Source organism: Quercus robur, chromosome 2, assembly GCF_932294415.1.
Source record: "Quercus robur chromosome 2, dhQueRobu3.1, whole genome shotgun sequence".
Taxonomy (NCBI): Eukaryota; Viridiplantae; Streptophyta; class Magnoliopsida; order Fagales; family Fagaceae; genus Quercus; species Quercus robur.
In genome coordinates this window covers 52709764-52736619 of record NC_065535.1, presented here as the reverse complement: position 1 = coordinate 52736619, position 26856 = coordinate 52709764, and the positions used below count along the sequence as shown (strand labels likewise).

The 26856-nt window shown below is 39.7% G+C and overlaps 2 protein-coding genes across 2 annotated transcripts; both read right to left on the bottom strand.

Moving 5' to 3' along the window:
- Positions 1 to 715: 715 nt before the first annotated feature.
- On the bottom strand, positions 716 to 5022 carry LOC126713976 (pentatricopeptide repeat-containing protein At5g15280, mitochondrial). Its single transcript, XM_050413952.1, has one exon. The coding sequence runs from the start codon at positions 4930 to 4932 to the stop codon at positions 1111 to 1113; it is 3822 nt and encodes a 1273-aa protein (XP_050269909.1). The 5' UTR covers positions 4933 to 5022; the 3' UTR covers positions 716 to 1110.
- A 16582-nt stretch (positions 5023 to 21604) lies between these two features.
- LOC126713975 (pentatricopeptide repeat-containing protein At3g09040, mitochondrial) lies at positions 21605 to 25938 on the bottom strand. The gene is made up of 2 exons (XM_050413951.1): positions 22026 to 25938; positions 21605 to 21885 (listed from the first exon to the last, which is right to left on the bottom strand). The coding sequence occupies exon 1, from the start codon at positions 25784 to 25786 to the stop codon at positions 22694 to 22696; it is 3093 nt and encodes a 1030-aa protein (XP_050269908.1). The 5' UTR covers positions 25787 to 25938; the 3' UTR covers positions 21605 to 21885; positions 22026 to 22693.
- Between the last annotated feature and the right edge of the window lie 918 nt (positions 25939 to 26856).

Genomic DNA, 26856 nt, shown 5'->3' with positions numbered 1-26856 from the left:
CATATCAATAGTTCCCACACGATTTATGTTTTCTATAATCTATGTAAAATAATTTATAGGCCAAAATACACTTTTAGTGTCCGTTTAACATGATTAATTTTGCCAACTTATTTTACTATTCAGCTTATTTTTACTGCTATTTATGGGTCTCATTACACTTTTTGGTATTATTTATGTGTCCTACTGTACTATTTTAACTAACTTTTACCTTTATCTATAGTACTTTCAACTAAAAGTTTTCAATTTCAGCAAAATAAGCAAATCTCAAACAGATCCTTAGTCCCTAATTAAGTAAATGCTTTTGGTTTCTGAAGTTTCAAATGAACACTTGGTTCACAAAATTTAAAAAATGAGCACAATTTTTTTTTTTTTGACAAGTTAAAAATTGATACAAGTGGAAATCAACAATTTAGCATTGGGGAAAACTTAATTGGAGTAAAAGTTGTTTCCAAACTTGATTATAGTAAACATGGATGCAGCTAATTTTACAAAGAGACAAACCAATATCAATAATGCCCACACGATCGAAGAAGAAAAAACCCTTTGAATCAGAATGGACATTCTGACAACTCACTGTTTGCTTAGAAGAAAAGAAGTCCCTAATCATATTTTGCAATGATTATGATGCATTTGCAGCTATATCACATGATTTTTTTTTGGCAATAGCATCATCACCAATGACAATGTAAAACATAATGCAACAACAGCTAAACACTGAACACATGAAGAATTCCGTCTTTGTTAAAAAATTAGTATAATACACTGTTCCATGCCAACTGGCTGTAGGAAGGTTTCAAAACTATACTGCACTATTTTATGAGTCCAGATTTTGGGGTCTCACCAAAGCTGACCACCTCAGAAAAAACTCAGCCAATTGACATGATAACCGATTATTCTTGCCATAACATGGAATGGAAAAAAGAAAATTCACGTCTGAATATAAGTTAAAGCTTTCAATTAAGACTGGCGAACTTGATCACCTACTTTGCAATAGCCTCAAATATTCCGAGTACCGGCACCACTGAATGCAATCTTAAAATTTAGACAACCAACTTACAACATAAAAAATAAATGAATAGCAATAAAAATCCCAGTTTCATGTTTGCTGAATTACCCCTTGGTGTTGGAACCCCTTTTCCCAGCAAATCCACTTACAGCAAGAAGCCTTGACAGAAAGCCCTGGTTGCTGCCACAATTGTCCTTGTCACTGAAATTGCTTAAATTGCTTATAAGAGACCAGTGTGTCTCAAAGTCTGGTTCATAACCCCTTCGTTGCATCACTTGCATGAGCTCCGATGCCTTCTTGAGATTGTCTTCTAAGCGATACCTATTAATTACAGCGGAGTACATCTCCCTTGTTGGACTTACACCAACCTGAAGCATAGAAATTAGAAAATCTTCAGCTTCTGCAGTTCGACCATTTTGGCAGAAGGCATGGATGAGCATGCCCGAAGTGTTAATGCTCTGCTGAAGATTCCTACACAACATTTCAGTATAAAAATCCATAGCTTCATCCAATGTATTTTGGGTACAAAAACCTTGAATTACTGAATCATAACTAGTAGAATTCGGAACATTTCCTTTCTTCAGCATTGTGTTCATAAGATCAACAGCTTTGTTCAGTCTCCCATACCGACAAAAGCACTTAATTAGATTGTCATAATTGATATTGTCAGGAATTAGGCATTTCTCTACCATCCTGTCCAACAGATCTTCTGCTTCTTGAAGCTTACCATGGGAAAGAAGGCCCCCAACAATTGCATTTTGGATGCTTGAACCATGAACCCAACCTCTTGATTCCATTTCTTGACTCAACTGCAAGGCTTTTCCGAGCTCACCAACATTACACAAGCTGCTAATTACTGCTCTCAAGCTCCGTTTACTAGGCCTAATTTTGTTAGAAATCATCATAGACAGCCAGTGCACAGTACTCGATACATCTTTACACTGAGAAAATCCATACACAAGAAAATTATAAGTGACTTCATTGGCTTGCAGTTCCTTCTCTTGCAATTCATCTAATATTTTATTTACAAGTGAACCGTTCCCTGTTGCAAACAGAGAGAATATCAAAATATTGTAGATGATGAGGTCATTTGACTTGCTATGCCCAAGCATAAGCTCCTTCAGACTCAATGCATGAAGGACCCTACCCTCCAAAAACATCAAGCGCACCATATTCCGGTAACTTGAGATTGAGAGGCCTAAATTTTTTCTTATAATAATACCAAGTAGCTCCTCAACTTTCCTCATGTTTTTCACGTGACAATGCCCTTGTACCAGCATGTTATAAATTTCTGCATCTGGAAGTAGCCCCTTCAAAAACATATCCTGGAATAGAAAGGATACTTCTTGAATGTTGCCTGTCATACAAAACCCTTTCATTAGCGCACAATGTAAAGGAAATGAATATGAAGATTGCTCTCTTAAACCAATCTCTTTTAAGGCAATGGCTTTCTCATATCTGCCAGCCCTGCACAGCTCAGGAATTAATAAAACAGAAATATCCCAAGATGGAGCCAAATTTTCACCCAGCATATTGTCCAATATCATAAAGGCCACTGAAAACTTTTTCTCCTTACACAACCCTCTTAAAACATGGATAAAAGCTGTGCGATCCAAGATGCAACCATACTTTAGAATTTCATCCAACAATAAATGTGCAACTCCTGTAAAACCTCTAACACAAAGTGTTTCAAGGAATGCAGAGAAAATATCAAACCCTAAGTGATGGTTATAAACTAGCATACATTCAAGAAGCTGTAATGCTTCCACAAGCATTTCTCGCTGGCAAAGACACCCCACAAGAGCTTTACAATCTTCCAATCCTGGTAACCATTTGTTTCTTTGAGCAATTTCCCAGCAACTATGAAGGTCCTTCAAATTCCCTTTCTTACATAAACTTATTATTAGAGCAGTGTAGGCCTCATTCTTCACATTTAAATGCCGTTGGTGCATCCCGTCCAATATTAGCCTCCCACCGTTTGTCAATCCTTTCTTACTGTATGCTTGGACAAGCAAATTGAGAGTTTCTTGGTCAAGCTGATTAGCCAACTCTGGCATTTTCTCCAACAGCTTAGTGACTGTCTTGATATGGGAACGGGATGAACAAAGCCCATTAACTAACACTGAGAAAACAGGCAAAGATATTTCTTGTCCCCATCGAATCATTTCATTTACCAGTTCCAATGCAGCTCTAAAATTTCCATGACTGCATTGCTTCATTACTAGTGAGTTAAAATCAGGTATCATGGAATCTTCAAGAACCCTGGCGACTGTTTTATCATACTCATCCAGGTCAGTATCTAAGTAGAGACCATTCCCAAGATTATCGAGAAACTCTGTTTTAGAAAATCCTGCATCATTGTCCCTTTTCAACCTCACAGTTGATGGATTGAACCCCAAGACCATAAATGCTTTGGAAAGTGGATCCTCCAATGAAGAGAGCTGAGTAAAACCATGGCTAGCCATCTTGCAAACTATCTTTTTAACTTCATCAAATTGTCTACCTTCACAAAATCCTGCTAATAGTATTCTGAAAGTTGATGCATTAGGTGGTGTCCCCTGATCCACCATTTCATCAAGGATGTCCTGGGCATGCTTCCACATGCCTTCCTTAAAAACTCCACTGACAAGAGCATTATAGGAACATATATTAGGTTTCAGGGATTTAGTCAACATTTCTGACATATAGACGAAGGCATTTTTCAGTTTCCCCTCACGACAACTCCAACCAATCAAAATCCCAAAGGTTATTTCATCAGGATTGAAACCCAAATCTTCCAATTCTCGCAAAAACAAGTCCGCACTTTCTGTGCCAGAATTGCTACATACACAATGTATAACCTTATTACCAGCAATAACAGTTGGGGCACACTTCATCTCAGCAAAGAAACTCAGCAGATCATCAAAGTCCTTCTTCTCACAGTACCCACGTGCAATTTCATTAATAACTAGGCTACTAGGCTCCAAACCAGAAACCACAGCCCTCTTGACAAGATTTCTTCCTTCTTGAATCTTTCCATCCCTACAAAGTAGTCTAATGACATTCTCAAAACCAGCTTTCTCTTCATCACTCAAATTAACATTATTCTCCAACATATCCCAACAAACTCGATACGCCAATTGAATTTTCTTCTTTCGAACCAAAAGATTAAGAAGAACACAACAACACATCATGGATGGCACTAAACCTTGCCCCCTCATTCGATCATACACAATAATAGCTCTCTCTAATTCACCCTCACCAACATAAGCTTCAATCAAATTACCGAAAATTTCATTACTATCCAGTGAAATTCCTTGACTTTTAATTTTACAAAGCAAGAATTCAGCTTCCCTAAGCATCCCCACATGGACAAGCAACAAGGCCATGACTTCACACGACCGAGGGAGATGCTTAAAACCATTATCCTGTTCATTAGCCCACTTGAAAATTTCCCACAAAGACTCAACCTTTCTAGCTTTAATCCCAACTTTCCCACTCTCATACTGAAAACCCAGTAATATTTCAAGCACATTTTCGGGTTTCAACACCGAGACCCTCAAAAATCTACGAGCAGTATCGGGTACTAAATCAGATAAATCTAAAAGGAGGTCCTTCAGAGAGGCATGAGAAAAGTCGTTGCCTTTGTTCTTATCCAACAAATGGGAACACTTGAGAATGACAGACTGTGCAAAGCCAGTGAAGTTTATAGAAGAAAAATCTAAGTGGGTATTGTTATTTTGGGTTGTTGGTGATGATTGTGAAGGTGGGTCAGTGAGAGAAGTGGCGGCGGTGGTGGTGGTGGAGAAGTGGTGGTTGGTGAAGAAGAGTGAGAAGAGAGAACGAACCTGTTTGATGTGAGGCCTGTGAGAGTGGAAGGTGGAGAGGAATTGGAGCATGTGATTGTGGAGAACTGTGATGGTGATGGTAGTGATTCTTGGTTGCATCTACGAAGAGATGCATAGCTTCCGGGCAGAGATTGAGGTGAACGCTGAAACTGAGAGCTTTCAGTTGCAGTTGCGCCTCACAGTAATTGATATATATATATATATATATATATATATATATATTTATGGGAAGCAATTGATATTTTTGGGGATTTTATTAAAAAATAACTATAAAACACAATCTATATTATTAGTTAGGTATCGTTTTAAACATATTTGGTTTATAACAATTCGAGTTTTCTGCACTCGATTTCCATACTCACTTGAAAATCGAGTGTCTCACACTCGATTTTCTCAGAGCAAAATCAAGTTCATTGGACTCGATTTGTTAGAAATGAAATTTGTTTCAAACCTTGCCTAACTAATAATATAGATTGGGTTTTATAGTTATTTTTTAATAAAATCCTATTTTTGGTAGCCAAATTTCGCTCCGTTTGTTTTCTAAAATGTTTTCAAATATAAAATATTTTAGGTATTTAATTTTGGGGTTACATTAAAATTTTATAAGCACAAATCATCAAAATTGATGGCTCAGCTAACAGAGTTGTTGGTAAAAAATCTTCTCCCCTCTCCATGTATGTGTGTTAAAAATATTTAGCTTACGTTTGGTACACTAAATGAGGATTATAACAGAAATTGTAATCTTTATTATTAGAAATAAAATATGTTGTAATGTAATAACTAAATCTATTCATTAGTTTGGTTGTGAGTTATAACATTAGAATGAAACTTAACATTTATTTTAGGAAATTTATTACTCATACAATTATATCTCCTTAAAAATTGTTATTTTTAAATTTAAGAGAAATATGTGTTATTTTTTATGATTTTTTATTTTTATAATTGTTAGATGTATATGGCAAGTTTGTTTATTTGGAAATATATTAAGTTTTGAAATTATTGCATTTACTAAGGAATAGCTAATACAACCTTTTAAAGAGGAATAGTTATTTCTCATTTTGAAGAATAGTTATTCATAAGGAATGATTATTCCTTATAATAAAAATATAATTAAACTAAAGAATAACTAAATCATAGGAATAACTATTATATTATAGCATCTATTACAGTATACCAAACATGCCCTTAGTATTCTAAAAAATAAGCTATTGGTATTTGGTGACTGCATCGACTACTAGACCATCAGCTTTGGCCACCGAACCATTGGCACTGTTGAATTGCCAACTTTGGCAGTCCAGCCCTAAATTGACAACTTAGCCCCACGCCGTTGGGGGGGGGGGGGAGGGATAGGGAGGAGAGTGGTGTACTTTTATAAAATGTTTTACCAAATTTAAATGTTGTATCCAATAAAGGGTTTTATAAAATGGTAATATGCTTAATCTTGTGGAAATAACAATTGTAGGGACTAGATTTGAGCACTTCTTCTGTTAGATGAGTGGATTCAAGCCCAACTAGCCCAATACAATAAATTTATAGAGAATGGGTTTAAGAACTAGGCCTTAGTGAGGGATACAACAACTAGACATGGTTATGAGTGGGTTGAATAACAAGAACGTAGGCTAAAGTATGAAATTCTGTCCTTGGGCATTTCTTCCGAGGAACTTATTGTTCTTCTTCTTTCTTTAGTGCTTTGTTACAAAGGTTTCCAAGATCATGCAAATTGCTACCGTATTCTCCTTCTAATTCCTGATCCCTTTTTCTGGAGGATTTGTCACATTATATACCCCCTTTCAGTTGATCTTGGCCCTCCATCTGTTGATCATGCAGGTCACTACTCGAGTGTTTATCCCATTAGCCACCTTCCCGAACCTTCTGTGAGTTGCAGTAACCAATACCGTACTGTTCAAGAGTCATTTCCTCACTAATGCGGTCAGAACGTTAGTTGTGAGCATTTAATACGGAGGTGACAGTTTCTCCTTGAACAGGTCCTACACCATGCTCCCATGGCTGTCCTACGGTACTTATCCTTTTTCTTGGGATGCTTTGGGAGGCTGCCGTTGATGGCATACCGTTCTTCCCTTCTAGGATCTGGGTTGGCCGAGAGCAGGATTGTCCTTGGCGATGTTTCTGGGCCATTTGGGCTTTCTTCATTCGTCCTCGGACATTTCTTCCTCCTCGGCATGGGCCTTAGGCTTAGTATAAAGTGGGTCGGGGTTGTCAAATTCTTTGACCCCACAATAGCCCCTCAAAATCCTGCTGTCTGGCTCCTCAGACGGAGAGAAGGATTTTGGTGTCCTCGGGCCTTTATCATGGCTTGCCAAGTCTTGTCCTCCATCAGTGCCAGAGCCTTTTTGCTTGTTTAAGGCATGTTCCTGGTGTTTCGGTATACGAAACGCGCCCTCATTAAATTTTGGCAGCTCTATGCTCCCCACGTTCAACGGTGTGATGGTAATCTAACGGTGTGAATTTCTTTAACTTTATGGGCGGGAAAACCCGCACAGTTATTTTTAATTGGAGGTATAAATACCCATTTGAACCGATTTGTCTCTTTACTTTTGCACTCAAGAGTTCTTGCGCACATATCCTGAGTTTAGTCAAATCTCCAGCCAAAGTCACATCTCTTTTCAGCATAAAAAGCCTGTCCGAGGAGCTTTTCCTCGTTTCTGTAAGTTTTCTTTTCCCTCTAACTTCTCTCTTTCTTTTGTCCTTCCCTAAGTCTTTTTGTCGTTTCTAGGGATGGGTAAGTTAAAAAAGTTGGTTGAGTCTGAAAAGGTGATGGAAAAATTTATTGCCGATTATAGGATACCCCGTAATGTAGGTTTGAGATATTGTGAAGAAGGGGAGTGGCATTTTAGGAGGCAAGAGGGTGAAGTAGTGATTCCCATAATCGCCTTCATAGAAGGTGGTGTGAGAATCCCTATGGGACCGGTGATGAGGGACTACCTTAGGCATTTTTGATTAGCTTCCACCCAGTGCGCCACCAACGTGTTTAGAATCCTGGGTTGTGTGGATGCCTTAAACGAGAAAATGGGGTTGAGGTTAACTCATCATGATGTAAACTGGTGCTATAACTTCCAACACCTACGGAGTAAATCCTATTATATGAAGATGAGGGATGATAAGGTTCGGCTTATTCAGTGCCTCCCCGAGTCCAGCAAGGGGTTAAATAAGGACTTTCTCATCGTGTCTGGGGAATGACACGACGGCCTTCCTTGTCCGATAGAGGAGGGGGAACTAGGTGGGGTATTCACAATGGGAGAAGGTTAATTTTTTGTGTTGTCATAATTTGTATTGTTCGGTGGCTAATATGAATAGGCTTTCTTTTTTGGCAGATCCACATGCCTTTGAACGACACTTTCACTTAGTCAACCGGGAAGATTTGGAAACCATCTTTAAGGCGGAGGTCTTTGTGAACGAAGCTAACAACCAAGTGAGAGCAGCTCACAAGATTCTCGGGTACGATCCCATCCAGAAATCTTTCGCGGCTCCGAAGTACGTGATCAGAGCTAAAGATCCTCGGTTTCACAAAATCACTGTAACGGAACATGGGTTCTTGCTTTCCGAAAGATCTCCTGTCCCCGAAGGCGTCCCATTGGCAGACTCTTTTTCATCCCATCAAGCAATAGAGGCCAAGGGTGATTGGGGTCCGTCCTAGGACGAATTTGGTGTATTTCACCAAGTTAGTCTATCCGAGGATCCCTCTAGTGACTTGGGCAACCCCAGTTTAACTGAAGCAGATCTCTTATCAGTGGGGACTTCTTCTTAGGTTGAAATGGGTTTTAAAAGGAAACCTCCAATCAACTTGTTTGACCTAATTGAAGGCTAGCCGAGGAAAGATACGCCGGGGAAGCCACAATCCAAGCTTCCTCCTCCTCCACCCAAGTCTTAGCCTGCTCATACCAGGTCATCTTCCACCCAGTCACAGCCATCATCTCCTCGGTCCAAACTTCCTCCTCCTCCTCAGTCAACTAAGCCTCCTCAGCCCGAGCCCGCCGATCCAAAAGGTAAGAGGGCTTCCAAAGGCAAAGAGCCCATGGATGGAAGGAGGTCTCACTCTTCTCAGGAGGAAGATGAAGCTTTACGAGCTTTAAAACAATTAAAAATCGGGCACCAGGGCCAGGAGAAAGAAGTTGCCCCCCAATCCGAGCCCTAAGCCTGGCTTCCTGCCTCAATGCTCCACGGGGAGCCTTTGATGGGCAACGCCTCCCTCAGGGACTTCCAATGGGGAGAAGGAACCTATGTGGCCAATGCGTTGGAGAGGTCCCTACTACTTCTCGCCGATATGGCCGAGCTGGGGAATTTGAGGAGGCAGGAAGTCTTTCTCAGCATCAAGAGGTATTTGGGCATGGTAAGATTTCTAACACTTGTGACTCCGTTGATTTTTGTTCCTTGGTTTCCAACTTACTGTGTGCTTGTTTCAATTGGCAGGCTGTTCAGGCCACCTATAGATTAGAAGAGGCAGCTAACAAATAGAGCAGGACCCTGGAGCTCAAACGCAACAAGCACTTGGATGCTACTATGACCCTTAAAAACTCCGAGACTGATCTTTTGAAAGCGAGGAAGGATCTGAAGGAGATGATAAGGGCCCGAGATAGCATTGAATCAAGCTTAGTTAGCACTCAAAGGCAGGCCAAAAGCCAGACGAAGCGCCTACTCGAGATTGGGGATCAGATGAAGATTGCCAAGGAGCAAATCACTGATCTAAAGAAGAAACTGGCCGAGGCGAAAGGGGCTAAGAATGTCGCGGAGTGGGCCAGGGATGAAGCCTTGAGGGCTAAGGCAGAGGCGGAGTTCGCCAGGATGGAGGCCGAAAGCTCCAAGGAAAAAGCCGAGGAGGAGGCTTATGACTTGGGAGTGGCCGAGACCCACGCCACTCTCAAGGCTCAAGTACCTGGGGTATGCAGGCTCTACTATTCCCAGGTTTGGAATAAAGCCCTTAGACAAGCTGGATGTGAGGGTTCATTCGATCTGTGGAAGGTGGAGAATGTGTACTACCCTCCGGCCATCCAAGAAACTGCCCGCACTAGCTCCGAGGCTGAGGTTGATCCTAAGGAGACTGAGATTGCTTGGCCTGAAGCTGCTCTGGCCCTAACCACTCCTAATGAGCCAACCGAGGAGGGTAAGCTTCCTGGGGCAACAAAAACACATGAAAACCTGATTCCCGAAGTGCCCCAGAAGACTGTAGAGTCTACAGCTGATGCTCAGGCCCCTCATACCGAGGAGCCAACTCTCTCAATTCAGCCCCTTCAGACCGTTCCCCCGAGTGAGGGCTCCAAGGGTCCTGAGGTCGTTTCTACTTAGCTCTCCAAGGAAGGGGTCAAGATAAAGATGAAGAAATAGGCCATCCTGACTAGCTTTTGTTTTAGTTTTGCCTCTTTTTTATTTTATTATTATTATTATTATTATTATTATTATTTTTAAGAACATTGGAATCATTGTAATTAAACTTTTAGATTAAATGTATGAAATTCCTTCTTCTTCTTTTTTACATTATGTGTTTATTATTATCATTATTACTGTGAATCTTGGTCTCATGAGTTGGTTATCCTAATGGGTAAAAATGACCATGTACATATCATATTTGAAATTAGACCTTTAAATTCTAACTCACCGGCATTAAGGGGACACTTAGTTTGCATTTGCTCATATTTTTAGGGGTTGGGGACCGAGTAGATGATCCAAGGTACCGAGCGTATAATTAGGCTATATTCACAACTTGCGTGAATGCTTGATCTTGCTAATTTCTTCGAAGGTTGTGGTCCGAGGATCCGCCCAACATTTGGGTTTTACTCGCCACCTAAGCTCTTGATGGAAGTAGTTAGTTTCACCATAGGTTTGAGTTCGAAGAACATGCAAGACCTTAGTTCTGTCTAGTATTTAGATTTTTCTTGAAGTAACTAGTTTCCCTATAGGTTTGAATCCGAGGACCATGTAAGACCTTGGTTCTGTCTAGTACTTAGATTTTCTTGAAGTAACTAGCTTCCCCATATGTTTGAGTCTGAGGACCATGCAAGACCTTGATTCTGTCTAGTATTTAGATTTTTCTTAACATAGCTAGTTTCCCCATAGGTTTGAGTCCGAGGACCATGCAAGACCTTGGTTTTGTCTAGTACTTGGATTTTTCTTGACGTAGCTAGTTTCCCCATAAGTTTGAATCCAAGGACCATGCAAGACCTTGGTTCTATCTAGTACTTAGATTTTCTTGAAGTAACTAGTTTCCCCATAAGTTTAAATCCGAGGACCATGCAAGACCTTGGTTCTGTCTAGTACTTAGATTTTCTTGAAGTAACTAGTTTCCCCATAGGTTTGAATCTGAGGACCATGCAAGACCTTGGTTCTGTCTAGTACTTAGATTTTTTTTAAAGTAGCTAGTTTCCCCATAAGTTTGAATTCGAGGACCATGCAAGACCTTGGTTCTATTTAGTACTTAGATTTTTCTTGAAGTAACTAGTTTTCTCATAGGTTTGAGTCCGAGGACCATGTAAGACCTTGGTTCTGTCTAGTACTTAGATTTTTCTTGAAGAAACTAGTTTCCTCATACGTTTGAGTCCAAAGACCATGCAAGACCTTGGTTCTGTCTAGTACTTAGATTTTTCTTAAAGTAGCTAGTTTCCCCATAGATTTGAATCCGAGGACCATGCAAGACTTTGGTTCTCTCTAGTACTTAAATTTTCTTGAAGTAACTAGTTTCCCCATAGGTTTGAGTCCGAGGACCATGCAAGACCTTAGTTCTGTTTAGTACTTAGATTTTTTTGAAGTAACTAGTTTCCTCATAGGTTTAAGTCCGAGGACCATGCAAGACCTTGGTTCTGTCTAGTACTTAGATTTTTTTTTAAGTAGCTAATTTCCCCATAGATTTGAGTCCGAGGACCATGCAAGACCTTAGTTCTCTCTAGTACTTAGATTTTCTTGAAGTAACTAGTTTCCTCATAGGTTTGAGTCTGAGGACCATGCAAAACCTTGGTTCTGTCTAGTACTTAAATTTTCTTGAAGTAATTACTTTCCCCGTAGGTTTGAGTCCGAGGACCATACAAAACCTTGGTTCTGTCTAGTACTTAGATTTTCTTGAAGTAATTAGTTTCCCCTTAGGTTTGAGTTTGAGGATCATGCAAGATCTTGGTTCTGTCTAGTACTTAGATTTTTCTTGAAATAGCTAGTTTCCTCATAGGTTTGAGTCCGAGGACCATGCAAGACCTTAGTTCTGTCTAGTACTTAGATTTTTCTTGAAGTAACTAGTTTTCTCATAAGTTTGAGTCCGAGGATCATGCAAGACCTTAGTTCTGTCTAGTACTTAGATTTTTCTTGAAGTAACTAGTTTCCCCATAGGTTTGAGTTCGAGAACCATGCAAGACCTTGGTTCTGTTTAGTACTTAGATGGTTGCCAAGATACAAGACATATAATCATAATGGACTTAAAATTTGAATTAGAGAAATGCTTTTGTTAATAATAATACCTTCTCAGGTTATTTACATTCCATGGACGAGGTACAGCTTTCTCATCTAAGTCTTTTAAGTAGTATGCATCAATTCCTGCTACTGAAGTAATTCGGTATGGTCCTTCCCAATTGGGTCCTAGCTTTCTCCAAGATGGGTTCTTGGTGGCACCCACAACTTTCCGCAACACTAGGTCCCCTGGTGCTAGTGGTCTCAGCTTCACATTGGCATCATATCCCTACTTGAGCTTCTGGTGGTAATAGGTTGACTGGATCACCACCTTTTCCCTTTGTTCATCGATCAGATCTAGGCTCTTCCCTAGTAGTTCATTATTACTGCTTGGAGTGAAGGAGCTCGTCCTCTGTGTTGGGAAGCTTGCCTCTAGGGGGATAACAGCCTCAGCCCTATAGGTCATGGCAAAAGGTGTCTCCCCTGTTGACCGCCGTGGTGTAGTTCGGTAAGTCCATAAGATGTGCAACACCTCTTCTACCCATCTTCCCTTGGCATCATCCAGTCTCTTCTTAAGCCATTGACTATGACCTTGTTGACAGCCTCGGCCTGTCCATTTCCTTGAGGATAAGTTGGAGTCGAGTACCTGTTAGTGATCCCCAGTTTGCAGCAGTATCTTCTAAAGGCTTTGCTATCAAATTGGAGTCCATTATCTGAATTGAGGGTACGAAGGACCCCGAATCGTGTAACAATGTTTCTCTAGATGAATTTCTTAGCATCCACATCTCTGATGTTGGCGAGTGGCTCAGCTTCGACCCATTTGGTGAAGTAATCTGTGCCGACCAACAAATATCTCTTATTTCTTGCTGCCTTGGGGAAAGGGCCTATAATATCCAAGCCCCACTGGGCAAATGGCCATGGACTGAACAAAGGGTTGAGGACCCCTCTTAGCTGATGAATATTTGGGGCAAACCTTTGGCACTAGTCACATTTCTTAACATATTCTAGGGCTTCCTTTTGCATCCCCGGCCACCAATATTCCTAGGTAATGGCTCGGTGCGACAGAGATCTTCCTCCTATGTGACTCCCACAAATCCCTTCGTGCAGCTCTTCAAGCAGTAATTCTGATACTTCAGGGTGAACACACAGTAAATATAGCCTAGAATAGGAGCGCTTATACAATTTATGGTCCTCGGACAACCAGAACCGAGGTGCGTTTCTTCTTATTTTTTCAGCCTTTGACTTCTCCTCGGGCAAGATTTCATCTTTGAGGAATCTCACTATAGGGTCCATCTAGCTAGGACCCACTCTAACCTCATGGATATGGACCATGCCGTTTGCAATCTCATTTGCTCTATCCAAATACTTGACATGTATAATTCGAGGCAGACCCCTTGTCGAGGAGGTAGCAAGCGTGGCCAATGAATCTGCATGAGTGTTTCCATTTCTGGAGACGTGTGACAGGCTAAAAAGATTGAAGTCTGACTGCAAGCGTTTGACCTGGCTTAAGTACTCTTGCATCCTCGCATATCTGGCTTCCAACTCTCCCTTTACCTAGCCCACTACTAGTCTCGAGTCCGAGAACATCTCTACTGCTTTTCCTTCCATTTTCTGCACCATGGCTATTCTTTGTAACAAGGCCTCATATTTGGCTTCGTTATTCATGGCCGAGAACCCAAGTTTCAAGGATTTCTCTATGATAGTCTTCTCAGGAGATATTAGGACTAGCCCCACTTCAGACCCCCTTTGATTTGCTGCGCCATCAATGTACACCTTCCAACATGGGGGTCCTAGCATAAAGATTACTGCAACCGATTTTCCATCCATGTTGCGCTCCTCTACTACTATTTCTACTGGTGGTTCAGCAAATTCGACCACCAAGTCAGCTAGGACCTGGCCCTTTATAAAGATCCAAGGCATGTATTTGATGTCAAAAGCTCTCAGAATGGTGCTCCATATGGCAATCCTTCCAATGTAATCAGCAGTCTGAAGTACGGATTTCAAGGGTAGTTGGGTTAGAACAACCACTGTGTGGGCTTGTAAATAATGGGGAAGCTTTTGCGTAGCATGGACCACAGCTAGTATGGCTTTCTCCAGGGGTAAGTATCTGACCTCAGCTTCATGCAACAACTTGCTCACGTAATAGACTGGCTTTTGAAGGCCATTGTCATCCCGTATTAGCACCAAGCTCACAGCGTAAGGGGCCACAGCAATATATGCGTATAGGACTTCATCGGCCTCAGGACTGGACATGATAAGTGGCCGGGATACGTATTTTTAAGTTGCTGGAAGGCCACAATACGGTCCTTGAACCACTCAAATCCTTTCCATTTGTTGATTAAGAGATAGAACGGTCTACATCTATCCGCCGACCTGGAAATGAATCGATTCAAGGCTGCGATCATTCCAGTAAGTTTTTGGACCTCCTTGGCATTTTGCGGTGGTTTTAAATCATTAATAGCCTTGATCTGGTCAGGGTTAACCTCGATTCCCCTATGAGTAACCATGTAGCCTAAAAGTTTGCCTGATCCCACGCCAAATGAGCATTTGGAAGCATTTAGGCACAGCTTGTGCTTCCTTAAGACATCAAAGGTGCTGCCGAGGTCTCCTAAATGCTCAGACACCACTTTACTCTTCACCACCATATCATCAACATAGATTTCGATGCTTTTGCCCAACTGCGGTTCGAACATTCTTGTCATCATCCTTTGATAAGTGGACCTTGCGTTCTTTAGACCGAACGACATTACCTTGTAGTGGTAGTTCCCAATAGGTGTCACGAAGGCTGTCTTCTCCTGATCCTTCAGGGCTAGTGGTATTTGATGATAGCCTTAAAAGGCATCTAAGAAGCTCATCCGAGGATGGCATGCTGTTGCATCCATGAGCTGGTCTATCTGAGGCATGGGGAATGAGTCTTTTGGGCATGCTTTATTTAGGTCCGTGAAGTATACATAAACCCGTCATTTTCCACTTTTCTTCTTGACCACCACGATGTTGGCCAACCCTTTGGGATAAAAAAATCTCTTTGATAGCCCCTACACGCTTAAACTTCGCCACTTTGTCCCTAATCGCATCAGCGTGCTCTCTTGATGGGCGACGGGGTGGCTGCTTCTTGGGAGTGATGGACGGGTTGACATTGAGATTGTGACAGATGAAGGCTGGATCAATCCCGGGAGCATCGTAGGCATCCCATGCAAATACATCAATATTTCTTTTGAGAAACTCAATCAACTCCTCCTTCTCCTAAAGAGGCAGCTAAGCCCCTACCCCAAAGAACTTCCCTGAGTCACCACCAATAACCACCTTCTCTAGATCTTCGCATTTCACCTCTTGGACAGCTGTATCAGGAGACGTCACCAGGGCCCTTGATTGCGATAAATTCTTTTCAATAGAGGCCAAGGACTCCGCATCGAGCCGATGTGAGATGGCAGCCACCACACACTGCCTTGCCGTGGATTGGCAACCATAGATTTTGAGAACCTGGTCCCCTGACGGGAATTTCACCTTCTGATGCAACGAGGAAGCAATAGCCTCTAAGGTATGGAGCTAGGGTCTACCGACGATGGCTGTATAGGGAGAGTAATTGTCTACCATGATAAAGTTCACCTCTACTATCTCTGGGCCGGTCTGGATGGGTAGTCTAATCATGCCCTTTAGAATGACAAGCTTCCCATCGAAGCTCATCAAAGGAGAGTTATAGGGCATTAAATCTTCCGGTTTTAACCTCAGCCCTTTGTAGAGGTTGGGGTACATAACCTCGGCAGCAATGCCACCATCCACTATCACTCTTTTCACATCGTAGTTCCCAATTCTGAGAGTGATCAACAGCGCATCGTCATAGGCTGGGTGGTTCCGATCTTGTCTTCTTCTGAAAAACTCAAAATTGGGTGAAAGTTCATCCTAGTCCTCTTCAACTCTGGCTGGGACTCCTTGGCAAGCCGTTGAGCCATAGATAACACTCATGAAGGGCGCGTGCCTGTTCTTCCTGGCGCGGCCAAGATTACATTAAACGTCCCTACAGGTGGCCTTAGGGCAGTATCTCTCTGGGGTTCTTAATGGGTCTGGCCTTGATGACCACTGGGATGATGCAGAAGGTGCTTCAGCTTTCCTTCTCGAACTAGCTGGTCTAAATAGTTCTAGAGGTTCCTGTAGTTCTCTGTGGTATGTCCGTGGTCCTAGTGGTACTGGCAGTAAAAGTTCTGATTGCGCCTCGCGGACTCTCTCGCCATCTTATTCGGCCACTTAAAGTATGGCTCGTTCTTGATTTTCTCCAACACCCGATGCATTGGTTCTCGGAATACAGTATTGACAGTCTGTGTGTTGGTTGCTCTGGATTGCCCTACGAAGTCTCTCCTCGGGCGATTGCTGTTATATCGGTTCGACCTGAAATCCCTCCTCTCTTGAGGGATAACCTTCTCTTTTCCTTTACTTTGCAGCTGGTCTTTTTCTACTCGTTTATACTTATCGATCCGATCCATCAATTGGCGCACACTGGTGGCGGGCTTGCCAGTCAGAGACTTCCTCAAACCATGCTCGGTTGGAAGACTATTTTTTAAGGTGTTGATGGCGATATCGTCAAAATTGTCATCCATTTCATTATACATCTCCCAATATCTGTCCGAGTAGGCCGTTAGAATTTCTCCATCATGCATGGATAACGACAATAACACACTCAAGGGCTGAGGAGCTTTGTTGTTTGTAATGAAACGGGAGCCAAAGGCTTGGGTTAGTTGCCTATACGAATCTATGGAATTCGTCTTTAAGCCATTGAACCACCTCATCACCACTAGTCCTAAGCTAGATGGGAAAACCTCACACATCAGCGCCTTGTTTTTAGAATGGACAGACATCCTTTGGTTAAACTGGCTCACATGCTCCACGGGGTCTGTTTTGCCGTTATAAATGGCGAAGGTTAGCTGCTGGAATCGTCGAAGAAGTGTAGCCTCTTCTATGTGGCGTGTGAAAGGTGATTTGGAGAGTTGATCCAGTGCCCTGCTCATGGCATCGTTTCCCAAGTCCCTAGGAGATGGGCTTTTACGTTCACGCCTCCAGTAGTAATCTTCTTCGTGAGAGAAAGTCTCACTTGGAGGAGTTCTTAATCTTTGCCTATAGTCATCATCACTTTCATCATCGGAGGGCATGTTAGGCCTAGAATGAGATCGCCTTCGTTTTGTATGGCACAGCTTTCTCTTCAAATCGTCTATCTCTCGTTGCATGGCCTGCTTATCATTCTGTCTCTGGGATACCTGACTCCTGACTTCTTCTGATTGCATGGCCCGGTTGTTATTTTGTCTCTGGAGCACGTGACTGCCACACGAGAATAGCTTTTGCTGGTTTGAGTGGTGTGCACACTTCCCTCTCGAAACCTTCCATTCTCGTCATTTCGATCACGCTCAGGGTTAGGAAAGTTACCCTGTTGTTGGGATCTAGCCGGTTCGGGCTAATGGGAGCCTGCTTGATGAGGGCCTGATCCTACCATGCTTGATTGTTGCCCTTACTAACACACAAGTTCTTCCCACAAATGGCGCCAATTGTAGGGACTAGGTTTGAGCACTTCTTCTGTTAGATAAGTGGATTCAAGCCCAACTAGTCCAATACAATAAATTTATAGAGAATGAGTTTAAGAACTAGGCCTTAGTGAGGGTTATAACAATTAGACATGGTTATGAGTGGGTTGAATAATAGGGACGTAGGATAAAGTATGAAATTCTGTCCTCGGGCATTTCTTTTGAGGAACTTATTGTTCTTCTTCTTTCTTCAGTGCTTTGTTACAAAGGTTTCCAAGATTATGCAAATTGCTACTGTATTCTGCTTCTAATTCCCGATCCCTTTTTCTAGAGGATTTGTCACATTATATACCCCCTTCCAGTCGATCTTGGCCCTCCATCTGTTGATCATGCAGGTTACTACTCGAGTGTTTGTCCCGTCAGCCACCTTCCCAAACCTTCTGTGAGTTGCAGCAACCAAGACCGCACTGTTCAGGTGTCATTTCCTCATTAATGCGGCCAGAACATTAGTTGTGGGCATTTAATGCAAAGGTGACAGTTTCTCCTTGAACAGTTCCTACACCATGCTCCCATGGCTGTCCTACGGTACTTGTCCTTTTTCTTGGGATGCTCTGGGAGGCTACCGTCGATGGCGTGCCGTTCTTCTCTTCTAGGATCTGGGTTGGCCGAGAGCAGGATTGTCTTCGGTGATGTTTCTGGGCCATTTGGGCTTTCTTCATTCGTCCTCGGCCATTTCTTCCTCCTCGACGTGGGTCTTGGGTTTAGTATAAAGTGGGCCGGGGTTGTCAAATTCTTTGACCCCACAACAATGTAATAAGAGATGGTTTGTTTTTTATTTTTATTTTATTTCGACAACTTATTTATTGAATTGTTATCAAAATATATAATTTTTAAGTAAGTTTTATGCTAAATGTGTTTTTTTTTTTTTAATTAAAAAAAAAAACTAGTTTTGTTAAATTTAAAGTTAAAATAAAAAATGCACAAGAAGCAAAAAATACTTAAAGTTATTTAGATTTTGCCAAACATATACATATGTTTTGAGACTTTGTGCGGGTCTTCTCATTCTTTTTTTTTTTTTTTTTTTTTTTTTGGGTAAATTGCACCTTTGTCCTCTATTTTTAAAATGATACATTTATACTTAACCTCATAAGGTTGTTGTTAATTATTATTATTATTTATTTATATTTTTCTTATCAAATAATCAATAAGCCATTATCTTGAAATAATTATGGATGAAAATCTAATTTGGGAAAAAAAAATTTAACTCAATTTTTGATAAATATAAATGATCATATGAAGTTATTTGTTATATAAATCAAAATCTCACGAAGAGAAATATTATTTATAAAAATAGGAGTGAATTTAAAAAATTCTGAATCTTAAGAGGTTATTATTATTTATCCTTTTTCTCCTTTTCAAAAATAAAAAATAAGAAATAAAAATACATAGTATATATGGGCACTCTTTTATAATCTATTCATATATTTTTATCCTAACAAAATTTGTTCTTTATACTCTCTTTTTTCATATTATATGGTATACATTGAGGTCTACCTAAATGGGAATGTTAATATCAAGTGTACTTTGTGGCAGTTTTAATGGAAATAGGATTCTAATCATACTTCAAACTTACCTTTCGTGTTGTGGAAAAATTATTCAATTCTCTGGAACAATAGCAATGTTCTTTCCTCTTGTATAAACTATGGTGCCTATCATGAATTTAATAGGTGGAAATCACTATTATATGAGAGGAAGAAACATAAATCCAAAAATATTAAAAAATAACTCCCATATTGTTCACATACTGGGCATGATTGTTTAGGGGCACCTACATTGGCATTCATGTTGATCATTCAAAAATCACTTGCTTCCATTGGTGAGATCCATAGGTTGTAATCATTAATTAGGTTTGGTAATGACATATCACATATTTGTTTCTCATAGAATACCGTTTGATTACATATATGAAAAATCTTAGAAAAGGAAAAAAAATAAAATACCATTAATTAGATTTGGTAATTGCATATGACATATTTGTTTCTCATAGTATCCCGCTTGAATAGATATATAAAAAATCTTTAAAAATTTAAAAAAAAAAAAAGTCAAAATTTATCAATCAAAATCTTAGTTTTATTCATGGAAATATTGATTTTTTTTTTTTTTAATTCTCTATAAAATCCTTTTTTTTTTTTTTTGAGAGTCAAATTCTCTAGAAAATCCTAATCATTAACATATTGAAATATTAATCATAACATAAAGTGTGAATCAAGGTGTTAAAAAAATATTGATATTTTCCATATTTAAAACTTTGTTATATACCTACTTTTTTGCCTTTGTTTCTCATTTCCCCAAATCCTTGTAAATCATGATCATCTCTACTTCTTCACATGATCCTCTTTGTTTCAAAGAAAATAGAAATGGTCCATTTCATGGTCAAGAATTAGTTTCCAAGAATCAAAGGCCATGTTTGATTCCTTTGAAAACATGATGTGTTTTGTTTTTATTTCCTGTTTTTTTTTTTGGGGACCCACTAGTGAAAACATGTTTGCCTTTTCTTTTCTTTTTTTGGTTCTTAGTTGTCATTCCCAAGATCCAAAAATGTGGGTATGAATATAGAAAATGAAAATAGCTTTTGGCCATTTTCATTTTCAGCAAATATGAAAACAGTGGCATTCTTTGTCATAAATGTGAAAATGGATGGTACCTAGTGCCGTGTTTCTTTTTGTTTTTTTTTTTATTTTTTATAATTCAATAATTACAATGGAGAGGGAGATTTGAACTTTGAATGTCTCGATTAAAAATACCAAAAAGTGTCAATTAGTTGAGCGACAAGCTCTTGGTGAAGTGCAGTTTCTTTCTATTTGCAAATATAGTTGACAAACTAGCTAAATTGCCGTCTCCTTTCTCACCAGGTTTCTGAACATTTTCAAGTTCATAAAAAATTCCTCCAAATTTAATGAACGCTGATGAAGTTAGGTACTGTTTTTTCCACTTCTGTTGCAGTTTAGGTTAAATAATGTATGCATGGTATGGCATTTCATTTTTCGGCTCATGATGTCTTTTGCTTTATCCTTTCAGAAAACTGCACATTTGTGTGTGTGCATAAACGGGATCCATCAATAAAATCTGCTTCATTATTAACAATAAAATCTGCAAGTTGAAGTTGTTGTCCATCTATCGGCAGTGCAAATATAATGCAGGCTTAGTGTAAACAAGTGGATGAGATAAATTAAACTACCATATTGCATCAATCCAGTAGAGAGAAACAGCCAAGTAGAAATCACTTACAGCAAGTCAAACCGGAGGAAATGAAGTCAAGTATGTCAATTGAGAGGGTGGCAGGAAAGTGCAGGAACCAAACAGAAGTTGGCAGCCAACACATCTAAGTGCAAGCACATAAATCTAATAATTATTCACTACTACACAAGTGCAATCAACATTACGTTAAAACAATTATTATTTTTCCCTTTAGCATATATCATGTTAATAGCCAGAATCCAGTATTTAGTCAAAGAATTGACTAAAGCCTAAAATAACTATTGAAAAAGGGCCTTATTTTTTAAACAAGTGCAATCACCATTACGTTAAAACAATTATTATTTTTCTCATAGCATATATCATGTGATAGCCACACTCCAGTATTTAGTCAAAGAATTGACTAAAGCCTAAAATAACTATCGAAAAAAAAGGGCCTTATTTTTTCATATGTATGTAAGTATGCAAGATTGCTCCCGTATTTCAAGGCAGTTAAGGGCCGGTGCACTGGGGCAGGCTCGCTGTTCTTGAGCAGAAGGCACCATCACTCCCTATTGAGAACTTTACTACCACTGATCTTTAAATACAACAATAACAACCATTTTGGAAGAAACACATGAAAAAGATATCCAAAGATTCTGAATTTTCATTTAACATCATATAATCTTTTGAGAGTACATAGGCAACCCCAAAATTTTTGGAATTAAAGCATATTGTTGTTGTATATATTTTTAATGCTTACAGTTAATTCCATACAACAAGGACAAACTAAAATCGATTTAAAAGAAAAAACAGCGCAACCTATTCTCTTTACCAACAAAGGCATCTACACAAGTACAATCTGAACTTGAGTTCTAGTATGGCCATCCTACTCCAGCAGGTGATTCAACAAAGAGAAGATTTGATGCTACAAAATGAAAATTATAGAAATGATTAGATAGATGCATTAGTATCAGAATTTGAACATTAAACAAAGGAAAATTAAGTCCATACTACTCACTCCAAGTCAAATGAACACAAATCCACATTACATGCTATGTGACGTACCTCTATTCCATGCCAATGAATTTTTTCAAAGGCCTTGATGACCTCTAGGATTAAATGGACCCAACTCTGTAATGGCACCTCCACTAACAGAGGAAGAAACTGGAACTTGACCGTCACTATCAAGAATTTTGCGTCTAAGAACCTCACATTATAGTTTCACAGCTCTCTTTCTCTCTCTCTCTCTCATGAATGAATTTTATCGAGTATCTATAAACTTTACATCCTTTTTCACCCTCAAAAATCAAGCCCATGACTTCAACTGGAAGCTCATGGGACAACAAAATTACAACTCTTCCTATCTCACTGCTAAAACTGGGAAAAGAATCGGAAAACAATATTTTAGAAGGAGAGTTTCATACTCTAGATCATAATAACATGTTCTGAATATCAAATAAGCTTTCTTGGAACTATCAAAATGGAATTGCTAAATGCCTGAATCTGAAACAATGTTTTTCTATCAAACAGAGAGAACCAGAGATGAGGGACTTTATGCAGATCTAGACCTCCAAAAACATTGGTCTAGCCCACTTAATCCGGTTGGTTCTTAGCCAAATACTTCATTCCGAGTGAATGTCTTCTACCCACCAATCTGCTTTATTTTATTTGGCATAAACGGACAGGATCTTGTCTTAATTTTTGCTAAAGCAAGACCAGCTATAAGAGAGCTTTTACCACTCTTCCTCAAGTAAGAAAGAATCAGTGTCAGCAACATAACCATCTTCTTTCATTAGAGCTGTCAAATCCTTCAGAATTGCATAGATTTCCCCAGCACTGGTATGAGACCTATCCCCTGCAACAAATAAGTTCTTCTCTTGTTCCACTTCAATCCAGCTACATCCAGGAAACTTTCTCACTCCTTTTTCTTTCATTTTCCTCCTCAAAAAGCTAACCCCATCCCAGTTTCCTGATGCAGCATATATATTAGAAAGCAGCACATAGGATGAAGAATTCAGGGGATCTAACTCAATAAGTTTCTCAGCTGCCCTCTGCCCCCTTATTTCATCTCCATGTAATCTGCAAGCACCAAGAAACGAGGCCCAAATCATAGCATCATCATGTTCAAATTTTACTTTGTCAACTAATTCTTCTGCTTCTTCAAGGGAACCCCATCGGCCAAAAAGATCGACCATGCACGCATAATGGTCTACTCTGGGCTGAATGCCATAGTAATTGACCATATTGCCAAAAATATGACGGCCTTCAGATACCTTCCCTGCATGACTACACGCAGTGAGAACACCAAGGAACGTAACATCATCTGGCATAACATATTTTTGCTTCATCTCATCAAATATCTTAAGTGCATATTCTGCATAACCATTTTTAGCTAACCCCACTATCATAGAGTTCCAAGAAATAACATCATTTTTACTGCACATTTCTTCAAAAACTTGCACAGAGCTTTTTACATCCCCACATTTGGCATACATATCTACAAGGGAACTACCTGTTAACTCATCTAAGTCAAAACCAGTGTGGAAAATGAGGGAATGGATCTCCCAACCATCTCTCAAAGAAGATGAGACAGCACATGCATGAAGGACACTGACAAATGTAGCTTGGTCTGGTAGGGCATTCTCCCTACGCATTTCTCGATATAAATGCAAAGCCTTCTCACAGAAATCATTTTGAGCGAGTCCTGAAATAAAAGCAGTCCATAAAACTGTACTTTTCGGATTTGAAAACTCTGAAAAAAGAATATCTGCATCTTCTTTTCTTTGGAATTTCAAATACATGCCCAACAGAGAGATGCCCAAGAAGTCACCATCAAACTGTAGGCCCCATTTTACTATAAGACAGTGGATTTGAATTCCCAGTATTAGCATAAGTGATCCATTACATGCATCTAAAATGCTTGCAAAAGTGATTTCAGTTGGATTCAGTTCTACAGCCCGCATCTCGCAAAACAAATCTATTGCTTCCTCTAAATTATTTTGTGCACACCCGGCAATCAGAGCATTCATGGAGACCACGCTTCGCTCAGGCATGCAAGCAAAAACTATGCGTGCTGCCTCAATAACCCCACACTTAGCATACATGTCAATAAGAGAGCCCCCGACATACAGACTTGTTTCCAGACCAGATTTAACTGAGAGACAATGGACTTGCTTTCCTTGCTTAAGTGCTCGAACATTTGCACAAGCACTGAGTATACTGGCAAGGGACACCTCATCAGGAACAATTCCATACAAATTCATTCTACGGAACATGTAGAAAGCCTCATCCTCCTCCTCTTCCTGCACGTACCCAACAATAATTGCATTCCAAGAGACATTGTCTCGATTGCTTATGAGCTCAAACTGTTTCCTTGCCTCCTTTAATGTCCCGGATTTAGCATACATATCAACCAATGCATTACCCACAAATAAATTTGATGACAATCTGTTCTTGATAATAACTGAATGCAATTGGCGACCCATTTCTAGATCTTCCAAGCAAGCACATGCACTCAAAATGCTAGTATAGGTGAAATCATCAGGATGAAAGCCACATTCTTTCATTTTAAAGAACAACTGGATTACTTCATGGGCATACTCATTCTGTGCATAACCTCCAAGCATTGCATTCCACAACACAACGTTTTTCTCATCTAAAGCTTCAAATACTTTCTTCGCAGCATCCAGTTTCACACACTTGGCATACATATTAATCAAAGAACTGCCTGCATAGACATTTGAATCCAACCCCTGTTTAATTGCCTGAGCATGAACTAATAGGCCGTAGTCTAGAGCTCCCAAAGTGGCAATTGCACTTAATACACTCCCAAGTGTAGATCTTGTGGACTTCACTCCAGCTTTCCTCATATTCAGGAAATATGTAATAGCTTCCACATTGTAACCTCTCTGGGCATGCCCTGAAATCATCACATTCCATGCAACAACATTCGGATTGGGCATCTTGGCAAACATTTCACAGGCATAATCAAGCTTTCCAATATTCATACACGCACTTATGACAGTCACAAAGGCCACCAGGTCGGGAACACGGCCAACTTTCTGCATCTCCTCGAACACTTTAAGTGCCTCCTCGGGCAAACCAACTTGAACATAACCAGCAATCATGGCAGTCCAAGAAACTGTGTCTAAATCCACAGCCCCATCAAATATACGCCGAGCATCACTCACACAATTGCACTTGGCATACATATCAATAAGTGCACCTTCACAGAAAGAGCTTGATTCAAGCCCCATCTTAAAAACACTACAATGGACTTGCCTACCATACACAACATCCACCATTCTTGCACAAGCAGACAAAACAATTGCATACGTGTATTCATTTGGCAATACTCCACAGTTCCTCAATAACCCAAAACACTCAACAACCTTTTCCCAAAAGCCCCGCCTCGAGTACATGGAAAGAACCGAGTTCCAAGCCAATACACCCTTGTCCTCCAACTGGTTAAATGCCTTCTCAGCGAAGTCCACATTGCCACACTTAGCATAAAGATCTACAATGGTGTTTCCTAGAGACCCTTTTGAAGAAAAACCAAGTTTCAGGCTCTGGGCATGGATAATTTTGCTGGTGTTCAAAGCATGAGCCAGCAGTTGAGGCATTTCGTCGAACAGGTGGCGGGTTCGGATTTGTTTGCATTGTTGTAGGCAGGACTGTAAGAGATGGGCATATTTGTGATTCTCTGAAGGCAAAAGGGGTTCTTGGTTTTGGGTATGTTGAAAAGAATCATGTGGAATAGCGGAGAAGTTGTAATGGCGATGGAGAGAGTGTGCGGCTCTGAGTCTGAAGGGAGGTCTGGAGTGCATTGAGTCATGGACTCGCTTGGGTAAGTTGACAGGGCCTATTTCAAATGCTTCGCGCCAAAGCTTAATAAATAAAATGGCGCAACGGACAGCACGGTAGGCTAAATTATCCAATAACAATGTTTAATTGTAAAATTTCACCCCCCCCAAAAAAAAAAAAAATAGAAGTTTAATTGTAAAACAATCTTATAAAAGGGTTGTACTTATAAAAGGGTTGTACTAGTCGTAGAATATCGGTTAAAGTTAAAGTCAATGTTTTTAACGTTGTGTTATGGTTTAATCTAACATTCTCTAATGGAGGGTATTTCTGTGATCACGCACAAAAGGTGAGTTACAATAGTCGCCCTTGCCCCTTTTTTTGTTTACCAAAAAAAAAAAAATCAAAGTCTACTATTCCTCTTATTCTTTTATTATTATTATTATTATTTATAATAATCTTTTATTTCATTAAGAGAGCATTTTTTTTAGTTAAGTTATTTGTTTAAATCCACTTTTTGTTTTACCTTTTAACAAACAAACAAAATAAGTAAACATTTTTTTTTTATTACTTATAATCACTTTTTGTCTTGTCTTGTTTTTCAACCTGACCGTGTTCTATTTGGGTTGAACAGTTGAAAATAAGGCTCTTGTTTTCTTTTAGAACACTAGCTTTGAATGGTAAGACTAAGAGGAGATGAATCTTGTTTTCTTTTAGAACACTAGCTTTGAATGGTAAGACTAAGAGGAGATGAAAAAGTAGAAGAATGGAAAATATAGAAATGATAGAAAAATAAGAGGAAAGAAAAGATTATTTTATGTTATTTTATTTCATGTGTGATAAAAAAGTGTAAAGATAGAAAATGATTATAACTTTCCTTTATTTTTCCCTCAAAAATAATTTTTTTTCTTTTATTTGGTTGATTGGAGAAATAGAAGGAAAAAAAAAATTGTTATTTGGTTAAATTTCTATTTGATATGATTCATAAATCCTCATCCTCTATTATGAGAATTTTATTTGGAAAGTCGGTGAAATAAAAGTAGAGTTTCATTTGAAAAGGTGGAGTACAAACCAGGAATATAAGCTTTTAAAAAAT

What these genes read in the sequence shown, in the direction of transcription:
- LOC126713975 (XM_050413951.1), bottom strand. Translation starts at nt 25,786, where the DNA reads ATGCACTCCAGACCTCCCTTCAGACTCAGAGCCGCACACTCTCTCCAT.
- LOC126713976 (XM_050413952.1), bottom strand. Translation starts at nt 4,932, where the DNA reads ATGCAACCAAGAATCACTACCATCACCATCACAGTTCTCCACAATCAC.